At 35.1% G+C, this 23,619-nt stretch overlaps 3 protein-coding genes across 5 annotated transcripts in view; 1 reads left to right on the forward strand and 2 right to left on the reverse strand.

Moving 5' to 3' along the window:
* Nucleotides 1–477: 477 nt before the first annotated feature.
* chrna10a (cholinergic receptor, nicotinic, alpha 10a) lies at nucleotides 478–5,215 on the reverse strand. Its single transcript, XM_079886401.1, has 3 exons — nucleotides 5,062–5,215; nucleotides 1,298–1,443; nucleotides 478–803 (listed from the first exon to the last, which is right to left on the reverse strand). The coding sequence occupies exons 1-3, from the start codon at nucleotides 5,126–5,128 to the stop codon at nucleotides 645–647; spliced, it is 372 nt and encodes a 123-aa protein (XP_079742527.1). The 5' UTR covers nucleotides 5,129–5,215; the 3' UTR covers nucleotides 478–644.
* Nucleotides 5,216–7,601: 2,386 nt separating this feature from the next.
* On the reverse strand, nucleotides 7,602–14,192 carry rhoga (ras homolog family member Ga). The gene is made up of 2 exons (XM_079886399.1): nucleotides 14,062–14,192; nucleotides 7,602–9,003 (listed from the first exon to the last, which is right to left on the reverse strand). Exon 2 carries the CDS (start codon nucleotides 8,974–8,976, stop codon nucleotides 8,401–8,403), a length of 576 nt encoding a protein of 191 aa, XP_079742525.1. The 5' UTR covers nucleotides 8,977–9,003; nucleotides 14,062–14,192; the 3' UTR covers nucleotides 7,602–8,400.
* A 3,057-nt stretch (nucleotides 14,193–17,249) lies between these two features.
* Nucleotides 17,250–23,619, forward strand: part of stim1a (stromal interaction molecule 1a) — a 48,965-nt gene continuing 42,595 nt past the window's right edge. Inside the window, exons 1-2 of one of the 3 annotated variants that reach the window (XM_079886361.1) lie at nucleotides 17,250–17,572; nucleotides 19,360–19,490. In XM_079886361.1, the coding sequence (XP_079742487.1) occupies nucleotides 19,370–19,490 (121 nt within the window). In that variant the 5' untranslated portion in view covers nucleotides 17,250–17,572; nucleotides 19,360–19,369. The remainder of the gene's footprint in view (nucleotides 17,573–19,359; nucleotides 19,491–23,619) is intronic. The other 2 variants (XM_079886362.1, XM_079886360.1) reach the window with 2 other exon arrangements.

The following is a 23,619-nucleotide window of genomic DNA, read 5'->3' on the forward strand; positions in this document are numbered from 1 at the left end:
AATTTCCTGAAAATTCATGTGGAAATAAAAAATGTTGCAGTGTTTATGAACAAATCCGTCTTTCGAGTTGGATATTTTCAATGAATCAGTTGATTTTGTTCACCAAACTGATTTGGTTAATGAATGAATCATTCAGACCAGTTTGGTGACCAGAATTAATTGATTCATTGAAAATGGTCAACTGGTCAATGGTCAAATGGTCAACAATGGTTAAATGTGAGTCTGTTTGTGAGTTAATTCATTTTTGGGTGAACTGTTCTTGTTTCGGTTTGTTCAGGGGTGAGTATCTTTGAAATAGATGCCACAAAAAAGAACAACCATTGGAAAAAATGGTGCTGTAGTCTATAAGGCTAAGACTATACTGCAATATTGACCAATACATTCAAGTTAGAGGTGCTCCAAATTCACTACAGGAGCAGCTGTATCATACTTGAATATTAATGTTTGCTCCATTTTTTTTTTTTTTTCTTCAAATTTGGAATAAATTATTTGCCTATCAATATACCATAGAGCCATAAAAAACAGAAACAGAAGATTTCCTAAACACTTAACCATAAATGCATTTATTAAGTGTTCAGCTTGTGCCTCCATGTGGAGAAAGAAGAAAGAGTAAAAAAAACCCTCAAACCCGATACCAATCCGACCTACTTGTTATATAGGACTATATCAGGTCTCCATACATAACTACCAGGTATACGGATGGTATCAAGTCCGTCATAGTTATCTTTATTCCAGGTGAGATACTTGTCAACCCACACCTGCCGTATCCACAAATACGCCGTCAGAATCTGGTTACGCTCGTCCTGGAACAGAAGCGTATCAGTCATGCAGTGATTTTAGTCCAGTGAAACATTACAAATCATTCAAAATGCTATTTCTTGCCTTAGAGAAAATAAAACATCATAAGTGAATAATGTGTTTCAAAGTCAATTTATGGGCAAATAAAATTCCCTAAAGCTTTTGTTTGGCCAGTTTACAATCTAAATTCAATGGCAGGCATCCTATACAGCATAGATGTTATTTAAAATCTTCACTTCACTAGTTGATTTAATAAACTCGGCATCCCTAACTCAACAAATGGGCTACTAAACTTAAAAAAAAAATATTGCAATATATTCATAATTCCAAATATCATATCAAATATACAGTATTTTGGCATTATTTTGGAAATTATAATTCCTTTATTTCCTTGCTGAATAACTTATTGCTCAGCATTCATGACGCTTATGTTTGCAGCTACATGTTCTCTACAGTGCCCTCATGTTCTGTCAGGCTGTGGTTTTATGGGGCAGATTACCATGTCAATGATTTGAGAGAGGGTGATCTGAAGCGTGACATTAAGGATGTCTTCTGTGTCCTCCACTGGCCTCAGCGCACTCGTGTAGTTGCTAAATAAATCACTGAGCAGTTTCTGGGCGTATATCCCACTGGCACTCCAGCAAACTGGAATGAAAGAAAGACATTTCTTTTACAGATTCAGTGATGACATACTACCAGTTAAAAGTTAGGAATCATTAAGATTTTTAAATGTTTTTTGAAAGAAATCTCTTATGCTCAGTAAGGCTGCATTTATTTGATCAAAAATGCAGTAAAAGCAGTAATATTGTGAAATATTGGTACAATTTAAAAGAACTGTCTACTATTCAAATATATTTTTAAAATGTAATTTATGTGATGGCAAAGCTGAATACATTTGTTCAACAAGGATGCATTAAATTGATCAAACGTAACATTTATAATGTGTTACTAAAGATATATATTTAAAAAAAAAAAAAAAAAATATATATATATATATGAAATGCTGCTATTTTGAACTCTTTTGATTAATCAAAAAATGATGAATATTAAGCAGCACAACTGTTTTCAACAATGATGATAATAAATGTTTCTGAAAGATCATGTGACACTGAAGACTGGAGTAATAATGCTGAAAATACAGCTTTATCATCACAGGAATAAAGTACATTTTAAAATATATAAAAATAGAAAGCAGTTATTTTAAAAATATTTTACAATATTACTTATTTTTATAATTTATTTTTACTGTATTTTATGGTCAAATAAATGCAGCCTTAGCAGTGTTGGGAAAAGTTATTTTTAAAAGTAATGCATTACAATATTGCGTTATTCCCTAAAAAAGTAACGTTTGCTTTACTTTTTTCTCATCTGGGCTGGACTTGCTTGTTTGTTTTTAATTAACAAAATATTTCTATTTCACGCCTGTACAGTAGAGGTCGCAGCTCAAACAAACCTTTCAGCTGTGCTGCCATTCTGCATTGAAGAAAAATAAAATTTAGGAGAAAGAAGTTCAACTCTCTTTAGATTATACATAAAGTATATTTGTGTAATCTAACATGTAATTATTGCAGGTAGGTGTAATATTCTGAGTTTGCATCTGACTGTTTTTATTGATTTTGAAGAATACTGAATGTGTTTTTGTGCAAGTGAGTAAATGAGTAAATGCATCACATTTTAAATCACATTTAGTCCAGAATATATATATATATATATATATATATATATATATATATATATATATATATATATATATATATATATATATATATATATATATATATATATATATATAATTGTATACATGCATAATTCTAAATCGAGTCTAAATGTTATGTAGCAAGTTTGTTTACAGTGCATTTATTCAGTTGAATGCTTATAGGAGAAGAGAAAACGATTAATTGTAAGGTAAACCAAATTATAATCAGTTTTATCACATATTTGACATGGTTTTGTACTGTTGAACAGGAATAAATCAGAGCCACATGACAGCAGTTGTGTGACGGATAACACATGTCCACATGACAGATGGCTTAATCAGGAGGAGTGGAGCGAAGAGATCTCCCGCTAGATTACCCATCTGAAACTATACAACATCAGAAGAGATTGAGTAAATCTGCCATTAAGCAGTTGGTCTATACTATTGAATATTTACGCCGTTATTTGCCAGGGAAAAAAAGTGTATAGTTCATGAAACACACTTTGACCCTCTGTGACAACATGCCCCATAAGCATACAGTGGTGGTCAGAATTGATGGCACCCCTGGTAAATATGAACAAAAATGGTTGTAAAAAAATAAATCTGCATTGTTTATCCTTTTGATCTTTCCTTCAAAAAATTCACAAAAATCTAACCTTTCATTGAAGTAAAAGAATTGAAATTGGGGGGTAAATCACATTATGAAATAAATGTTTTTCTCCACGTCGGCCACAATTATTGGCACCCCTAGAATTTTTTATGAGAAAAATATCTCTGAAGTATTTTCCCATTAATATTTACCTTTTTAAGCACACCAGGGTGACTAGGAACATGAAATTGTCCAGCTATGACTTCTTGTTTCACAGGAGTTTAAATATGAGGAAACACAAAGGCCAAATTCCCTTAATCATCTATCACAATGAGTAAAACCACAGAATACAGTTCTGATGCGTAGCAAAAGATTGTTGAGCATCATAAAACAGAAAGTGGCTGTAAGAAAATAGCTAAAGAATTGAAAATCCCTATTTTGACCATCAGGGCAAAAATTAAGAAGTCATAATCAACTAAAGATGTTACGAATCTGCCAGGAAGAGGACGTGTGTCTATATTGTCTTAATGGACGGTGAGGAGGATGGTTTGAGTGGCCAAAGACTCTCCAAGGATCACAGATGGAGAATTGCAGAGATTAGTTGAGTCTTGGGGGTCAGAAAGCCTAAAAAAAATTATCAAACAACCCCTACATCCCCACATGTTGTTTGGGAGGGTTTCAAGAAAAATCCTCCTCGCTCCTCCAAAAACAAACTCCAGCATATTCAGTTGTCAGACACGGCTGGATCTTCAAAAGGGACCGGATTCTGTGGTCAGATGAAACAAAAAAAGGGCTTTTTGGCAGCAAACCCACCAGATGTGTTTGGTGCAAACAGGGATAAAAAGTCCCCCATGCCTACGGTTAAATATACTGCTGAATCTTATATGTTGTGGGCCTATTTATTTGCTGGAGGTCCTGGACATCTTGTTCAGATACATGGTATTATGGATTCTAGAAAATACCAACAGATAAAAAATCAAAACCTGACGGCCTCTGCTAGAAATCTTATAATGGGCCGTGGTTGGATCTTCCATCAGGACAACAGTCTAAAACAAACATCAAAATCAACACAAAAATGGGTAACTGAGCACAAAATTAAGCTTCTGCCATGACCGTCCCAGTCCCCTAAACTGAACACTATAGAAAATGAGTGGGCTGAACTGAAGAGGAGAAGCACCAACATGAACTTGTGAATCTGAAGGATCTGGAGAGATCCTGTATGGAGGAATGGTCTCTGATCTCTTGTCAGGTGTTCTCCAAACTCATCAGGCATTATTAGGAGAAAACTCAGAGCTGTTATCTTGGCAAAAGGAGGTTGCAAAAAGTATTTAATAACAGGGTGCCAACAATTATGGCCAGCGTGTTTTGGAGAAAACCATTTATTTTATAATGTGATTTACCCCCCACTTTCAATTATTTTACTTCAATGAAAGGTTAGATTTTTGTGAATTTTTTGAATGAAAGATCAAAAGGATAAACAACGCAGATTTATTTTTTACAGCCATTTTTTATCATATTTATCAGGGGTGCCATCAATTCTGACCACCACTGTATAACATGGTCTCTCACTATAATGCAGTGTTAAATTCCTTAAAGAGTTAGTGAAACCATGAGAACATTAGACACACACAGATATGGACTTTGCCAGATGTTTGCAACTGCTTTGTCATTTCAATAAAGCTCTAAAAGAGATTTACAGAAAGGATTATCATGTTGGACTGACAATGAGTTGAAAAACACACAGAAATAGATATATAAAAATCATTAGGTGTCGGGAAGCAATACATACAGTAAATGGAAAATGATGCATCAGCCTTTTGACCAAACATCAGACACATAGACGCCTATTTGAACTAAAAAATGAATTTGCTTATAATTTTAAGAAGATTTAAGACCTAATGGCTAAAAATGCCACAACAGATGTGAACAGAAACTGACAACAGAAAAAACGACAGATTGATATGTAAGAATGTATTACCTGGTGTGAGCATCAAGCAGAAGACAAACAAGGCAAAACATTGAACATTCTTGACAGTCATCTTCATTGGCTATCGGCCATAAAATGACAGGCGAATAGATATCTGATTCATTGAAGATCTAGTCCTGTCAACTTCAGAGGACAGCTGCTGTATGAAAGTCTATAAAACACAGACGCTAAACCGTTTAATCCTCCAAACAGAGCACATGTGTAATCCAGGCTCTGTGCATCTCTGTGTTTGATACCGTATACAGTATAAAGTATATACCCACTTTTTGCTGAAATTGAGTTATATATATAAATACAAATATATATATATATATATATATATATATATATATATATATATATATATATATATATATATACTGCAGAAGACAATATTGTTATTATTCAGCTAAAATAGCCATTGCTTCAGAACCCTAACTATAGATAAATAAAATATTTCTAACTTTTTTGAGATGGTCTCACAACAGCTCACTAATTTTACGGTTTATTTTGATTGTAGATTTGTGAGGGCCAGACTTGAATAAAACAAGCTGTTATATCAAGCAGTTTAAGCAGGTTTGGGCTGCATGAGGTGTTTTTCCAAATATATCCACGGGATGGCAGTATGTGCTCATATTTAAACTGGAGAACCTTGTATTACCACAACAAACTAAAGCTTTTTTATCATCGTGTCGTGTTTACGTTAGAAGGAAGGAAGCGTATTTTACCCGATCAGATATATTTGAACAAATGTAGGCTATTTGTAAATGGTCGAATTGGAAATCGTATTTGTATTAATCAAAAAAAAAAAAAAAAAGTCACAGCACAATGTCCAAACAAAGACAGGCGTGTTTTTTGTGTTTGCCGGGGGCCATAACACTAATTTCACTGTCAAATTCACTGGCTTGTGGTCAGGATTTAAGTGAATGAAGAGCAGTGTTGGCTTGAGAGTAAAACTGTAGAAGTCTCGTACGAGTCTAGTTCATTTTACTTTCAAATCACACTGAGGCAAATGCAATACCATGTAACTCTGAGATATGGAGGATCAGAGCTGTTCCTCTCTCTCACACACACACAGAGAGAGAGAGAGAGAGACTTGACAGTTTTTGTTGTTGTTCTTGTTTCTGATCTGCAAACCTAAGATTTTATTTCATTTAATTTATTGTTTTATTTATTTTATTTTATTCATTTTATTCTTTCTTTTTTCTTTTATTATTATTTTTCCAGCTAGAAAGTTTCTGATCTGACCTAAGATTTAATTTTATTTAATTTTATTTCTTTCATTTCATTTTCTTTATGTTGTTTTATTTTATTTTGTTTTATTTGTTTAATTTATTTCTTTATTTCTTTGTTTGTTTTATTTTTTATTGTATTTTTTACAGCTAGAAAGTTTCTGGTCTGCAACCCTGAGATTTCATTTAATTGTATTTTCATTATTTTCGCCGTTTCGTTCTCCTGTCAAGATGTCTCTCCAGACATTTACAACAACATCGAAACTGCTGCTAACTGTGCCTGAAATAGCTGAGGATTTACAGGAGGGAAGTGAACATTTCTCGTTTCTCCTGCTCTCACTAACAAGAGAATGGAAAATCAGCACAAAAGAAAGTAAATGGAAAGAATGAAAATCGCTTCATAAGCAGCCAGAAACTCATCTCCCAAACGTGCAAAAAGAAAAGAAAAAAAGAACCTGAAACTAATGAGTTTCATGTTTTGTAATCGTGAGGTAAGTGTATAAAGCACAGGTTTGCATAAACGGTTCCTCATTTTATTAATGTGTGTCGAAAAGTACCACAGTCAGCATTTTATGTAAAATCTTTAATATTGAGGCAGTGTATGTGAAATTGATCTGAAGTGACAGAGAATGTCTTTCATGTGTTTAACTTCAACATAGGCCTATATGATTTAAACACTAAATTCTGCAGTGAGGTTGCAACTGCAAGCAAGTCTCAAGATTAAATATGCAAATTAACATCCAAATAAAAAGCAGGCTTTGTTGGACTGAACAGTCTAAGATCTTTATATATGTCATGCTGTGCTTTCTTGATCCAGAATATTTGGATTGTTTATCATGAATGGACTGATTCACAAACTGATTAATCAATATAGTTTGAATCATTGGCAACTTACATTTGTTGGTTATTTTACCTTTGAGTAACAAAGAAAAAACAATTAAAGTCCTCTTGTAGTCAGTAATTTTAACACTTAAAACTCATCTTTGATCACCAAAATTACACATTTAAACGTTTTTTTTTTTTTTTCCTTAAAAATTATTGCCTTAAAATAGCTTGAATGTAGCTCTACACCCTTACCTCATTTAGTAAACGCGGTTCTATGAATATGCAAATTAGCCCCGCCTCCACTCACTCGCACCAGCTCAGAGATCCACTCGTTGACGATCATGCATTGACGTGATTGGTTATAAGGTAGTTTGTGACGTCAGAAACACCAGCGATTTCAAACTGCGTTTTTGAGACTGTCTTTGCTTTGCACATGGTTAGTCTTAAGCATATTAAAAACACCAAATAGACATATTAACAACTTTAAAAGCTTGATTTTCACCACAGGGGGACTTTAAATAAGTAAGAAGTAGGGAACATTTAAAGGAGAAGTTCACTTTTAAAATGAAAATTCTGTCATCATATACTCACCCTCATGTTGTTTCAAAGCTGTATGAATTTCTTTCTTCTGCTGAACAGAAAGGAAGATATTTAGAAGAATATCAGTAACCAGACAGTTTTTGGGTCCCAATGACTTCCATAGTATATTTTTTTCCTACTATGGAAGTCATTGGGACCCAAAAACTGTCTGGTTACTGATATTCTTCTAAATATCTTCCTTTCTGTTCAGCAGAAGAAAGAAATTCATACAGCTTTGAAACAACATGAGGGTGAGTATATGATGACAGAATTTTCATTTTAAAAGTGAACTTCTCCTTTAAAGATAGAGACACAGAAAGCGATTTGAAACTGAAAGCAAATGGTCAACATTATCCATTTTGCATTGAACACTGAATCAAATATTTACATTTATTGTAACAAATTTATTTTAAAAAAGGTAAGTTCATTATGTAGGCCAAACAAAATATAAAACTAACATCTGAAAAAAAAGGAAAATAAAAATAATTAAGAAACAATGCTTGAACTTGTTCCAATAGGTTTTCCACTCAGACTGTGTCCAAATACTGTACTTATTAATTTTATTATTTTGCATAGTATTTTTTATTATTTGAAACCTAACTTTCATATTAATATTCTTCAATATTAATTTTGAAAGTGTGATTATCATTTACAGTACATGTTATAAAGCAAATACCCCATGAAACAATATACATATGTTTAGGTCCCATCAGCTTTATAGCAGCACGCACGATTTCTTGGAGGCCTGTGCCTTGGGGTGGAGGAAGGCGCGAACCGCTTCTGTAAACACCTCCTTCACCCCGTCCTGGTTGAGCGCTGAGCACTCCATGTATTTACTGGCCTGGATTTGTTTGGCCAGAGCCGCCCCCTGCTGCTGGGACACCGCGGACAGGTTCTTCTCTTTCAGCTTCTTCAGCACCTCTGCATCATCTCTCAGATCTTTTTTAGTCCCCACCAGCAGGATGGGCACGTGAGGACAGTGTTCTGACACCTCGGGGTACCACTTTAGCTTGACGTTCTCGTAGGACGAGGGGCTGGTGACGCAAAAGCAGATGACGAAGACGTTGGTCTGTGGGTAAGAGAGGGTCCGGAGACGGTCGTATTCCTCCTGTCCCGCGGTATCCCACAGGTTCAGACTGATGACTTTAGAGTCTACCGCCAGCTGTGCGCTGTAGTTGTCAAATACAGTGGGAATGTATTCTTTGGGAAAGGCGTTGGTGGTGAAGGAAATCAGGAGGCAGGTTTTCCCAACGGCACCGTCTCCCACCACGACACACTTGATGTTCTGCATTGTTGTTCTGCCTTCAGCTTCCAATAACTGAAATGCACACAAGGACTAGTTTACCATTTGCCACATTGTTCCAAACGTTCTCTGATTTGGAAGCTCCCACATAAATCATGCTTTAGTAAATCTTAATTATGACATAAGTCATGATTATGACATATCATGCCAAGTCATAGCTATGGCAGACTAAATCATATTAAAAAGGAGAAATTTTTACATATAAAGTCAAAAATCTTACTTAAAAAGTTATAATTACAACATTAAAAAATCTAAATTATGACATAAAAAGTCAAAATTATGACACTCAAAATCATAACATAAAACGTCAATATTTTGAAGGAAAAGTCAAAATTATGACATACTAAGTGGAAATTATTACTTAAAAAGTCAACATATTTACATGAACAGTAATAATTATGAGATAAAAAAGTCTTATAAAAAGTCAAAGTTAGGAGATTGGGTGAAATTATGACAAAGTCAAAACACGCTAAGTTTAAATGATTACTTCTAAAAGTCATTATTACGACATTTAAAAGTAAAAGGTAAGACATAAAAAGTCATGATTATGAGATAAAAGGTCTAAATAATGACATATTGGGCTCTATCTTATACCCGGCACAATGCAGCGCCAAGTGCGATGCTAGTGTTTTTGCTAGCTTCAGCCCGACGCAGTTATCATTTTCACGTCCTGCGCCACGTTGTTTAAATATCAAATGCATTTGCACCCATTTGTGCGCACATGGGCGTGCTGGTGTGAAAACGAGGTGTGTTCAGGTGCATTGCTATTTTTAGGCAACAGACTGCGCAATTTTTTTCTGTTATTTAAAGAGCATGTTAGTAATGTGTGCCTATAGGCGGGTCCACAACGCGCGTACACTCTGCTTATTAAACACACAGGGACGCACAGCAGCACACAAACATGCCAAATATTAAAAATAAAAGGATTACAATGTAAAAGATTATTATTGTGTACATAAAGATATGGTTTACCCGTAGATGGTCTGCTTGCGCACTTTTACCTCGCACACGAGCAGTTCCGTTTGTGCTCTGGAGACGCGTTCGGTCTTTCCACTATCAAATTCCGTCATGTAAATAGCGAATCTGCCATGGCATGAGCGCAACTGGCATTTAAAGGGAATGGGAGATGAGACTGGTTTAACGCACGTAAATCCCAAAACACACTCATTACTCATTAAGAGAATTGGGACAACCCTTTTAGGCCATTTTTCCCATCGTTAAACTAGCATAAGTGGATTCGGACACGCCCTAAGTGAACTTGCGCCCTGCGCTTTAGACTATGCGCTTAGATCGTTAAAATAGGGCTCATTAAGTCATTATGTAAAAAAAAAAGAAAGAAAAAGAAAAGGTGAAATTATGATTTAAAAGCGCAGTAAACTATTTTTGAAAAACGCTTATGAAAGTGGATCAGACTGAGTACCACAACACACTAATAGCCAATCAGCAACAGGGGGCGTGTCGACTCATTATGCGGGAGTAGAGAGAGTGAGAAAGAGGGAGATTTGAAGAAAGACTGTAGAAAGAGAGATGTCTAGGAGATATTACAAAAGAAAAAAGGTCAGAGGAATATCACTGGAAAAAGAAGGGTTATGATCAAAAGCTTTAGGACCCGTGTTATAAAAGATTTCCAGAGCTGGAGAGATCCAAGCGGGAAGGCCTGAAAATGGACACCGGGGTTTCATTGTTTCTCCTCCATACATGTAGCCTAGAAATCTAGACGCACCCTAGCGGCAGCAAAATGTATTTTGCAGCCAGGGCAGTCTAGCTGCAAAAACCTAAATTGGGTCAGGCCAATCACATCGTGTATAGAGTAGGCGGGGCGGGCTTAACATAATGACGACAGAGTTGCGACGGTTCCCTGCTACTTGAAAACAAAGAATGGCGGCTGCTGGAGAACAGTCTTTCGAATCGGCTTTGGCTGCGACTCTGGAGGACTTGGAGTTAAGTTTTTCTTTGAGAAAAGAGCAAAGAACGGCATGAAAGTCATTCTTAAAAAAGGAAGATGTGTTCGTAGTTTTACAGGTGTTGTACCGAAATCCGACTCCCCGGACAAATCGCACTCACCTTCGCGTGCACGCGCAAGCGAGTTTAAATGCACTTCCTTTGCCATATATCCGTTTATCGATCGATTTTTCACACAACAAGCACCCAGATCCTGCATGGAAGCTTTGTCTACAGTTAAATAAATTAGGAGTTAAGTTTTTCTTTGAGAAAAGAGCATAGAATGGCACTTAAGTCATTCTTAAAAAAAGGAAGATGTGTTCGTAGTTTTGCCGGCCAGATATGGCAAAAGTTGAATCTATCAACTAGCTCCGCTGTTGGGAAAACGCTCTGGTTGGTTGAAGCGCTGTCCTATTGCGTGCCGAGGGAGTTTGAAAGACAGCCGTTTATCCGCCCCTCAGATTGAGCCGTGTCTATGGTGAGTTGCCAGACCCAATATCTTGATGTAGGTCTGGCTTGCCAGGCTACCATACATGAGTATCATTGGCGACTTACAATGAACTATTGCTTACTATACTCATGTGTACTGTATGTTAATTTTTTATACTTCCTTGTCGTTTGTTCATCATCTTTGCTTTTTTTTGTGAATATTTTTTCTTACTTCTGCTATGATTAAAGAGACACTCTTGCATTGCGTGTTCATGCATTTTGGGGGTGGAGCAATGAAGGGAGGGGTGTGCTTGTTTGGGTTGATTTCAAATGCCAACACTGTTTCAACAACGATTTAGAAAAATTGCACACTGCACCTTTAATGTCACAACAATCTCAATTTAGTATGTCATAATTTTGACTTTTATGTAATAATAATTATATTTTAAGTCAGAATGTCTCTTTTTAAGTCATAATTTTGACTCAGTTTTTCATAATTTCATCTTTAAATGTCATAACTATGACTTTTTCAGTCTTACTATTGACTTTCCATGTCATAATAATGATTTAGGATGTCAAAATTTCGAAAATTTCAAAAACTTTTTATGTCATAGAAATTTAGAAACTGCAATGTTGTGTTCCATGCGGGATTTGAAAAAACATACAGAACTGTGAATATATCAAACTTGAGTCGTCAGTAATAGAAAAAAACAGTCATACCCATGCTAGAAGACCATCATGGTTGTGTAAATTATGCTTGAGTCAGATTATCACGTGCATTTGAGGTCAAATGACCTCCCTTAATACCCAGTACCCACAAAACATTACATTGTTGTCAATGACCTTTATTTATATCTTTCTGAGAAGAACAGTTGCGCAGAGCTGATGGGGAAGTAATTCATCTCACAATGGTGCCTGTTAGCCTCTTCAGAAACAGTACAGTAAGGTAATAATCTTGCAATATTCATCATAACATAGATGTGCATTCTCATTAGCTTGAAAAAAATGTATAATACCACAGAGTAACCATTTTAGTTTCCTCAAAAGTGGAGTGGTTGAGTAGTGAGTTTGACGTGATTAAACTCGAGGTTCTGTGGGGTTCGGACTGGATGGATCCCATTCCTAGAGCTTCCGAACAAATGGGTTTTTGGGGTGCGGACTGATGAGGCAGTGAACCCGAGGTTACTCCGTGAGTCAGTCCTAGAGCTCCTCCTGTCTGATTTTAGGGTAAAATCGGGTCCATCGGAGACATTCAATAGATTTCTTAGTCACAGACACAGTGTAATCACCATGGGAAAATCTCAGAGTAAAACTGGGAGTTGTTAAAAATATGACACACTGATGTTTTGCATGTATGTATCATCTTTTTACTCTTTTAATTAATTAACTGTTTAATTTTTCTTTCTTTTATTTTGTGATTATTTTAATTCCTTTCTGTAAAGCACTTTGAATTGCCATAGTGTATGAAATGTGCTATATAAATAAACTTTCCTTGCCTTGCCAAATAACTTTTCATTGAATAGTTCTTAAAAGAACCATTTTTTCCTAGTATGAAGAACATTTTAATGTAATGTTGTATGGGTATCAAGGGAGGTCTTGGAATGTCAGTTTATGGCTTTTTACTGTAAATTATAAGATGATTTTGTATTTTTTTTTTTTTTTACATTTAACAGTATTTTACTGTAAAATTGCACAAAATGTAAGGTTACAGTTTTTATCTGTATATAGTACAGAAACAGGTTTTTACTGTCGCATTGTTACAGTAAAAATTACCGTAATTTTTTAGAGTAGGCCTATATATCATATAACAGGTTTAGGGGTCTGAAATAACTTTGCTGCCAAGAAGACAGTTCCTTTTTTAAAGAAACTAGACGAACTTAAAACTGTACTGCTCACTGTTGTAGGGGTCACGGACCGCCCACAGTCCATTCACCTATCGTTTGATTCAGACTGCACAACTGGAAAGCGTTAGTGTGAAAATCTTAGCTCAAATCAAATCGACTGCAATGCAAATTCCGGGAGTCGGAGTGCATTTGTTTCATAATTAGTCAAATTGGAAGTTTTCCAGATGCATGTTCAACTTTTTTTTGATATTCACTCCATATACCAGTATAGGCCTGAATTCTTTGAGTCAGTGTATGAGGCACTTTATAGCAATCATAATAGCTATTCACAAAGATATTCGCTGAATGCCACATAGAAAGAAACTGTGGTCATCGACTCATCGCTTTACAGTCTCTGTCTAAGAATAAACTGCAAAGTGTTTCAATGTGCCACAGTCATCTTATATCGTCGGATCTTATATTGTAATTTATTATCTAATAAATAAAATAATGTCTGTTTGTTTATACAAATGCTACTGTATCTACACTGTAGGCTTCACATAATGTAGCTTATAGTAGCACAAGTAATGTGTGTGATTTCATTAAAGTTTTCTTTTATTATTAATTGCATTTAAAACATATAAAATGTGAAATACCATTACATAAATATTATTCGGTCAGAAAACTCTATTTTAAAACCGCACTGAGCGCCATTTGAATATAGCAGAACAAAAAAGACCTAACTGTTTCCAAATGACATCATTGCATTCTTATCACTTATCAAATGTTCAAAGCAGAGATTAAATCTGGTCCCTTAAGAATGAAGGTTGACAGTAAGTTTGGGACAGATCATCAAGGGCAAATACGAAATAAAACTCACCGTTCATCATCCAACAGAGCGTCCAGTAAACTGTCTATAGTAGTCTGAATGAAACTGTCCCTAAAAACAGTGGCACGGGGACTATAGGAGGAAGTGAGTATAGCCTAGTGCACTGAGAGGAAGTCAGTGACACAAAAAGGCAAAGAGCCAGTGGAGAAGTTCAGAGATGATGTAGGCCATAAATTAATGGGGTGTGTTTAAAAAAGACACTTGTACACTGTAAAAAAAAAAAAAAAAATACAACTTAAAATGTAGTGTTTTTTTGTTGAGATAACTCAAATATCCAATTTGAAGGCAACACAAATATTTTAAGTTGAAACAACACATTATTAGTTATTCTAACGTTGAATTTGAAATGTTACAACTAATTGCAATTGCAGCAGTATTTTGTTACAAAAATTTACAAAATATCTTCATGGAACATGATCTTTACTCAATATCTTAATGATTTTTGGCATAAAAGAAAAATCGATAATTTTGACCCATACAATGTATTGTTGGCTATTGCCACAAATATACCCGTGCAACATGTGACTGGTTTTGTGGTCCAGGGTCACATATATATATACAGTGTATACAGTATATATATATATATATATATATAGAGAGAGAGAGAGAGAGAGAGAGAGAGAGAGAGAGAGAGATGTCAAACTGAAACTGTAAAATGTGAACACCCATTAGAATAACATTTTGCAGTGTCATTAAAAGGTCACTAGGGGACAGTGTAATCTTTTTTACAGACACAAACACACTGCAGTCCCTTTACACAAAGAGGAGAGTAGAAAAAAGAAAAGTGTCAGGAAAGCACAATCACAGCAGATGTCGATGTTCAACCAAACAGTCAGTGCACTTATTTCTTTGGCAGCAGTCAAAGGACCGCTTCCATATGTCCTTCTGTGCACTACTGAAAAATGTATTCAAGCTGTGTAATTATTGACTATTTATTGTTGATGATTAGGCAGAGTGATAGTGACTAGGCAGATTGTTATATGGTGATTATTAAAGGGCCACTGAAGTGCCTTGAAAAGCGAAACCCCTATCACCTATATAGTGCACCATGTGCCATTCACCATGTAGATAATAGTAAATGTGTGAATAAGAGACTAATTTCAGCCGCAGCTTCAGCGTCTATGTATGTAGGGGGCGTGACGCTTCATTTTCTAGAGAGCATTTGATTGGACAGAAAATTTATTTTATTTTATTGCATAACAGAACAATAACAACATACACATACAGAGGATCAAAATGTATTCAACTATTATCTATTACATTCATAATAGCGATTGCACAGAAAATCTGATCAGAAACTGAAGTGCAGTTATGTCATCAATTGCTTATATCATCGAAATGCAAATTTTGTCACTGTTTTGGGGCACACTAGCTAATTTATAAGGCTAACATATTCATACTAAAAGCCAAAAAAATGGGTACTTTCATGGGTACTTTAACGTTAATCAAAGAAGAAAAGACAAAGAGAAAATCGCTCATTGCAAGTAGATTTATTAGTAATAGGCCTATATTCAATTTATACAGTGAAGGATTTTTGAGGCCGGAATATTCCATTCCCTCTCTCTATAGAGGTGATTATACAACTTTGAGCTTTTTTAAATAAATAATAAATATTAAAAAACAGAACTTTATCAACTGAAAGCAATTCGATGTAAAACATAGTCTTCACTGTATAATATAAATATAGATTAATTATATTAAATCTGCTAAAGAGCAATTAGTGAATTTCTCTTTTTTCTTTTCTTGTTTGATTAACAAGTCCCCATGAAATCAAAATGGAAGTTTTTTTGGCTGCTAGTGTCTGTGGAATTTTTTTTTTTTTTTTTTTTTTTTTTCCCTGTACTGAGTTTGTGGGAAATCTGCAGATTACAGTTATTGAAACAAACTGAATCAACTCTAAACTGACTTCATCTGAATGTTGACACTATTGTCTTTTTAGAGCTGCTTTGCATCACTGAATCATTATTTCCCTGTTTAACCCTGCAAGCTACTTTGCAACAATCCGTATTGTATAAAGCGCTAAATAAATAAAGGCGACTTGACTTGACTTTATGCAGAAATCAGTGTAAAAAATGCAAGCCCCCATAAAAGAAGGTTATAATGAGGTTAGCAAATGATTTTCTATGATTTAGTTATTAGCACAAACAGCAGAACACCAACACCAAGGTCATGGTTTGAATCCCAGGGAACGCAGCAACTGATAAAATGCATAATTTGTAAGTTGCTTTGGATGAAATTGTCTCTTAATGCATTAACTCTTAGAAGAATAGTAAATAAAAAGTTAGCACATGCAGTTTTTAAAGAAAAATATTTGATATTAATAAAACAAATATGCCTAATATTAATAAATGTAGCCTATTTTTGATAAAAAAAATAAGTTATATAGTCTCATATTAAAAGTATTAAAATATTAACTAAATTAGACCATTATATCATCAGCTTGCACCAACGCTATATTTTCTAAATGTCATGATCATTTGTTAACAAACAAGTATTCATTACTTCAATGAGCTCATTATATATGCATTAAATTATTACATTGTTTAAATTAATAAAGTTTTAGCTAACTGTGACTTTGTATTTACATTTCTGAAATACTTAACTAAGACAGTTACAGATTACTCTAAATTGTAATGTGGACTCATGCACTTTCTGTAAAGCTGCTTTGAAATTAGCGCTATACAAATAAACGTGAATTGAATATCATAATACTAATAAATGTATAATGCATGTGCAAATATTTGATAAAAATGTTATACAGACTAGTCTCATATTAAAAATATTAAAATATTATAACTAAATTAGACCATTATATAATTAAAACTATAAAAATAATTTATATATATATATATATATATATATATATATATATATATATATATATATATATATATATATATATATATATATAATAACAAATATATGTAACAACCTCCACAGTAGATTGTGGTAAATGGCTAAATAAACATACTAAATAATGAAAAATATCTACTTAATGAAAAACTACAATAACTTTAATAAACAACAAAGTTTACATGGTCAGGAGATACAAAATATAATGAACTACATTATAATATAACTAGCTACATATAATATAATACATAATATAAAAACAATAGAAGTCAATGTAAAGTCGACACCATTAAATAAGCGTGTGTGTGTGTGTGTGTGATTATGATAGTGAGGTGGCAGGCAGAGTGTGATTAGCAGGGAGTGAGTGAGTGACTGCGCATGCGCCGCGCCGCAGATCGTGAGCCCGGCTTGAAACGAAGAGGAAGCGCAGCTCTTTCGGCCTCTCTCTGCTTCTGTCACTGACAGAGGACGAGCAAACCTCCCTCCACCTGCCGTATTCTCTCACCGGCGGGACGGGGAACCGTGCAGAACCGTGTGGTCGTGTGTTTTTGGAGTGTTTCAATACAAAGCCTCCATGGAGTCTGATGGGAGGAGAGAGCAACTGAAGACGAACCTCAAACACTAGGACGGTCTAGCACGAGGACCCGAGGTAACACAGCTCATTTTAAACGCTTTAACATTATGGATTTCCTGTGTTTTACATTAAATATTTTTTTCAGCAATTGACTTGGGTGTTTATAAAGGGGGAAATGTGGGTGTCAGTGGCCTCGTGCCGCTACGAAGCCAGCTGCGCAATTCAGCCGCATGAAAATAAAGATAATACAGTGTGCCGTTGGTTATGAATCAGCTATTTATGACTGATTTTGTTAAGCAAATGTAGGTAATGCAACTCATACTAGTTCAGATCTGCTTCCATTTAAACCCATACCTGGCTATGTACTAGCCTACATGGGTTAATGTGTTAATTATTCAGATTATTATTGTGTTAGGTTTATGCTAACCTTAATATTGTGCATATAAAGCTATACATTCAGACCTTTCAGATGTACAGTATAGTCAAGGAAGGGTTGGTTTACATAGTTTCAACTTATAAGTGTTTACTAGTTGGCAGGTGAGTTGATGAGTAACTTGATGACATTTATTACATGTCATTGTGAAAAAGCATTGCATGCCTTAGCCTATGTCTGTGGAGTCCCCAGATGAAAACATGAATACAATAATAATAAATTTTTTGTTTGGTGTCTATTTTGATTTGTGTTTTTGTTTTACTGTGGATCAAATTAACCCTAAACCAAAAGAGCAATACTAAATCAGCATGTAGCCTAAGTTATACATTAAGATCAGTAGGTCAGAAGAATGTGATAATTTGAAGGCAATATCACTTTTCAGGTTACAGAAAGTGACTTATAACAAAGTATCTCAACTAATTGCCTCAAATGACTTGCGTCATTGATTTAATACTTTCAACACTCTTTCTTACCCGTTTTCACCTTTATATTGTTCTAATTCTGTTACCTGTCAGAAATGTGTTTAAAGCAAAAGTTTAGGTGGGGCCAGCCTACATTATTAATATATTACAATATATTAATATACTTTTATTATACATTATAGAGATAAAAATTTATAGGCACCATAGTTGAATACTGAGCAATAAAAAATAGGGACTTTTATCAGTATCTAAAGAACTCTACTGAGCGTGTGCAGAATAAGTGTCATAACTAGTGATTGAAGAGGAATAAGGTGCATCCCAATTTGCATACTTATGCACTTTTCTATGCTGCTTTTTAGTATCAATCAAAAGTGCAAGTTGTGTGTTCACACTGAAAAGTCAGAAAAGTGCACTTAAAACTACGTGTGCGCTCAACTGTCACAGCTTTCTTTACATAGCGGAGGAGAAGAGGCTTTTAGTCTCTAACTTTGAATGACAAAATAACCTTATAAATGAGAATTCATACTCCGTGTACAGGCCTTATTCAGAGCAGCGGTATGACAGGTATGAAAGAGAGGCTGTGAGGGATAGACTTGCTGTGTTTTCAGTGGCATCCGCTGTAAAAAAGCTGTATAAAGCTCTTAGATCACTTATAATTTTCCACTGCTCATGGCTCTCTGGGTTTTTTCGTGTACTGAAATTTCTCTGAAAGATATGTTTTCGTCAGCAGAACAATCCAGAAACACTGTAAAAAGCAGTACAACCCACTGAAGAGATGTAGCCTATGTCTATCCCTCACAGCCTTGATTCCCGATGGCGCTGCTGTGAATAAGGTCTAAAGTGCGTCATTTTTGGACAACACTGTGTAAACCGTGTGTTCCAGTTGCTAGCATTCTCCTCTATATTATCTCAGGGTTAGGTTAATACTTGACTTGACATGCAGGGTTGGATTGTTGATTTGGTGTGTTGGAGTTGACAAGATTTCTCTCTCTCTTATCTAAAACCAGCTCTCCCACTATGGAGCTCAGCAGACTGGTGACGTACTGGACTGTATGCATATGCTTCTTGTTGGAATGTCGAGCGGACAAACCCAGTCAAGTAATCCCAGACCCTTTACCAGCGGACAACGGTGTCTCCGGTGAGTATATCCGGGAATTACGCTCTTATATTGGGGAAAAGTAGCTGTGTCATCATAGATGAGAGCTGACGGCCATTTCTACAAACAAGATACACTTCAAAAGGTTCTGTGCTTTGCAGCCCCCTTTGCCAGTGCCGTATAGACTTATTTAGAAATTGTATGGGGGTCTAAATGTGGCCCGGCTGAGAATAGGAAGGGAATGCATTCTCTGTTAAGCGCTGTGCTCACTTGAGCTGTGTCAAATAAAGGTGCCTAGAGCATCATAGCGTGTACAATTTCTTCCGTAATGTGTTTTAGGCCCTAAAAAGGTAGTCCTTCCTTAAAAGTTCCATCTGGGTTTAACTTGAGAGAAGATTGGGATCTGTTGCTTCTTGCCCGGATGCCTGATCTATGAAACAAACCAGTGAAGAACTAACGACATTTCTCATAGCTTTCCTGTTATAATTGAACTGTGTTCTGATTTTAGCGTGACGTTTATGTTAAATCATGGATAACCAGGAAACCAGTCTTTTTTTAATTGTGTTTTTTTAGGCCTTTACAATCATGAAATAGTGAAAATATTTACTCGCAGCTTCTAGATAGATAGATAGATAGATAGATAATGTATAGATGTGTGTGTATACACACGCACACACACACACACATATATAATATATATATATGTGTGTGTGTGTATATGCAGGGCTTGACGTTAACACTTGTCTGGACAAGTGGATTTCTTTTTTAAGGGGCAAGTGAAAGAGAATTTTACTTGCCCAACCTGACAAGTAGCCTGAATAAAAGTCAACAACCACAAAAACTAGGGAACCACCAAAAATGCGAGAATGATTCTGATTTTATTTCATTTATTGTTAGTGGCGACTGAAAGTAAATAAGTATAATGTACTGACGGTAACAAAGTTGCGCTGTTGAGGCTTGCGCAGCCTCTCAAGGAGCAATCAAAACAAATGAGCGCAGCACAAAGAAACTCGGTTAACATACTGCGGTAAATTAAGTCACTTACATTTTAGACGCAGTATTGATTGTTTTTGTTCTGTTTCAGCAGTGAAAGTAGTTCCAAACAAAGATCACAGCAGAAGACCATAGCACATCTCACAGCAGCACACCATGTTTCATTACTGAATGATTCAACGTTTTGAACGAATAGGTTGAGTCAAAGATTCAGTGACCCATTCATAAACAACTGCCTCTTGCTTCTGAATGAATCAGCCGTTTGAACAAACATGACTCGCTCATTTAGACAGTCGGTCACCTGCCGTCACCTGCCAGCAGTTTAGTTTCTTCATGTTTAAAAGTATCATTTCCAACATTTCTTATTTTTATATTTAAAAAATATTTCAAACCATCTCATAACCTTATTTAATGCATTTGTGTTTTTTCAGTGTAATTGATTTAATTTGATTGATAACAGCCCTATAGTGTCTTATTATTCTAATTGAATTTATTGATCAAATTGAAGAATTTAAAATGAAAGATGAAGCGTACATTTAATAAGATTAAGAAAAAAAAATCCATTTATGAAGGTAAAAAAAAAAAAAAAAGCCCTTGGGATAAACATCACGAATATGCAGATTTAAATATGTGGAAAATATGTTGATTTCTGAAGGGTCCCGAAACTAAAGTTTTTGGATGTCTTTGTGTGAGGTCCCCTGAGACAGCATGCACATGTTTGGGGCTAACTCAACATTGCCAAATATTATTGGTAATTTGGTATGCATTAAGAAATGTCAGGGAAGTAGCGAATCACTGGATCGGTTAAAATAATGAGCAGCATAAAATATTATTTGAGTTGAAAGTGGGCTTAATGAGTACACATACAACAAGTAGCGCTGTCCCACTTTTGGTGCGTTTAAGGTTTCTCATACGCAACAGAAATGGCAGCTTATAAATCATCAAATTATCACACACAGTTTACTGTGCTGTCACCTTGTGTTGACATTGTGAAACTGCATGATTTGTAAAATATTTGTGGCATGACACATAATATATTTTAATGCCCGTGGGCCTAACTTTGGACACCCCTGTTTTATAGAACAACACAAATGTTAAGTGGACAATTTTCTTAATGCAGTTACTGTTTACATAGCTAGTATTATTACATGTGAACCTGCTGATGTTAGCGTTGGGTTTGTGTATTATCAGTCATGTTCTGGCTGAATGGCTCTTGCGTAATTCAACTTGAAGATGTAAAAGTTGTGCTTTACAATGAATAGCGATAGCCTTCTGGTGGTCTTGCTTTTTCCGTGTTATGTTAACGAATCAAACCATCTGATCTTGATGGCAGCATAATGACATAAGAGCCCTTTTGGAAAACTGCCTAAAGTCCACAGTGTGTTTCAAAGCTTTTGTTGAGCTGGAATAGATCCCAGTCATGAGGTGATACTACACCATTCGGCTACTGGCTGAACGAGTTGTACTGTATGTGCTCACTCTTTTTCACACTAAATTTTGTGCTGAATTGACCTGTAGAGAGTTGCATGTAACTTTGCAAAGTAGTTTCTAGGGCTGTCCTTACTAATTTTGGTAGTTGAGTAATCGGGCGATTATTTTGGCGATTAATCGAGTTATCAGATTTTTTTTTGTAGTAATAAAAACAGACCTAAGCAAACAATAGCCTTTAACATTACTTAAATACATAAATAAATAATAACATTGAGGCAATAATAAGTGTTTCAAATAAAATATCAAAATCAAGTAATTATATTATAGTTTTATAGAAAACACTGTTAAAATACATAATATAACATACATAATATAGACAATCAACTTATGTGCATTAGGCTATGTATTATAACAAATGCCTGCAGAAGGGGGCCAACATTCTGGTGAACACTTTACAGTAGATCAAATCCTGGTTTAATATTGGCCAAACGATATTTAATTCAAATGTTAACTAAAATCTTTAATATTTGGCAACTTCTTTAAAATAGAAATGCTACAGCCACTGTCATTTTCTTTTTAATAAGAAAATGTGGACATAAAAACATGCAATCTCAGAGCGAGGGTTTAGACTTTTATTTTGAAATCGCATTGAACAGTTTGCATATTTAGAAACATGATGTATTCTCTTGGGTTTAAAAATTCACCTTACAAATCTGGTGAAATGGCGCACATTGCGTTCCCAGATGAACGTTATTAAGCAATCCAAACTCAGCATATGCAGAGAGGGAGTTTAAGACGCGCTCCACGCACGTAAATGATGTGAACGGAGCCGCTCTTGAGACGCATGTAAATAATTAAACCACTTAATTGCATTATCTATGCTGTAGTATGTTTTAAAAATGGTTTTAATACATGTGCAGCCTTAGAAAATGGTCTAATAATGCGGTTCATGGATTCTCGTCAATGGAATCAGCACCTTCCGGTATTTTGCCGGTTACTCGACACGGGTAAATTGCAATCGAGGATTTTTTTTAAAATTGAGTATTCGAATTTAATCGTGATTAATTCCCGTGATTAATATCAAATTAATTCCATGTGGTGTCTTGAGATTGTTATTTTGTATCTTTTAATACATTTTTGTGTTATCATACTTAAGTGATAAAGATATTTAAAATTGCAGTTGGTGTTACTTCCACTTCATTCATCACACTGGGAATGAAAGTTCAAGTCGAGTGCATTGCATTGTGGGATAGAGTTACTTGCACTCACAGTGTGCACTGTTCTATACTGCACAATCTGGTAAAGGTAGTAGATAATCTGGGTATCCCATACAGAGAATTTGCATACTTTGCACACAGTTAGAGTAGCAAATTTGCATGTTTTTTCAAATTCGAACATAGCCCTGTTCTGTGTCCAGTCCAATCGGGGTAAAGTACTTCACATGAAACTGGTTAATGTAAATATTTCATAAGGGTAAGAAGTTTGCAAAGCAAATTATCATGTACGCAGTGAGTCTCCTTCCTGGCGGTTTATAATGTATATTTTGTGGTTATGGCATATTAAAGGTGAACTATGCATAATTTCAGTCACTCTGAGTAAAAACGTGTGTTGGTTAGATCTGTCCGATTACATTTTTTTTGTTTAAAATAGTTCACAATTCTTAATAGACAACGAAACAAAATAACATAACATGTTCTGACTAAATGTTAATTGCTGCAGTCTATTTAAAAATATTTAAATTGATCTG

This window comes from Squalius cephalus, assembly GCF_949319135.1.
Source record: "Squalius cephalus genome assembly, chromosome: 11".
NCBI classification, from domain to species: domain Eukaryota; kingdom Metazoa; phylum Chordata; class Actinopteri; order Cypriniformes; family Leuciscidae; genus Squalius; species Squalius cephalus.

Bases quoted from the DNA above. Each gene is read 5' to 3' on its own strand.
- chrna10a (XM_079886401.1), bottom strand. From the start codon at position 5,128: ATGAAGATGACTGTCAAGAATGTTCAATGTTTTGCCTTGTTTGTCTTC. The intron at 1,444-5,061 runs GTAATACATTCT...CTTTCATTCCAG, and splicing joins CTGCTTGATGCTCACACCAG to TTTGCTGGAGTGCCAGTGGG. The intron at 804-1,297 runs GTAATCTGCCCC...CTTCTGTTCCAG, and splicing joins TCTCTCAAATCATTGACATG to GACGAGCGTAACCAGATTCT.
- rhoga (XM_079886399.1), bottom strand. From the start codon at position 8,976: ATGCAGAACATCAAGTGTGTCGTGGTGGGAGACGGTGCCGTTGGGAAA.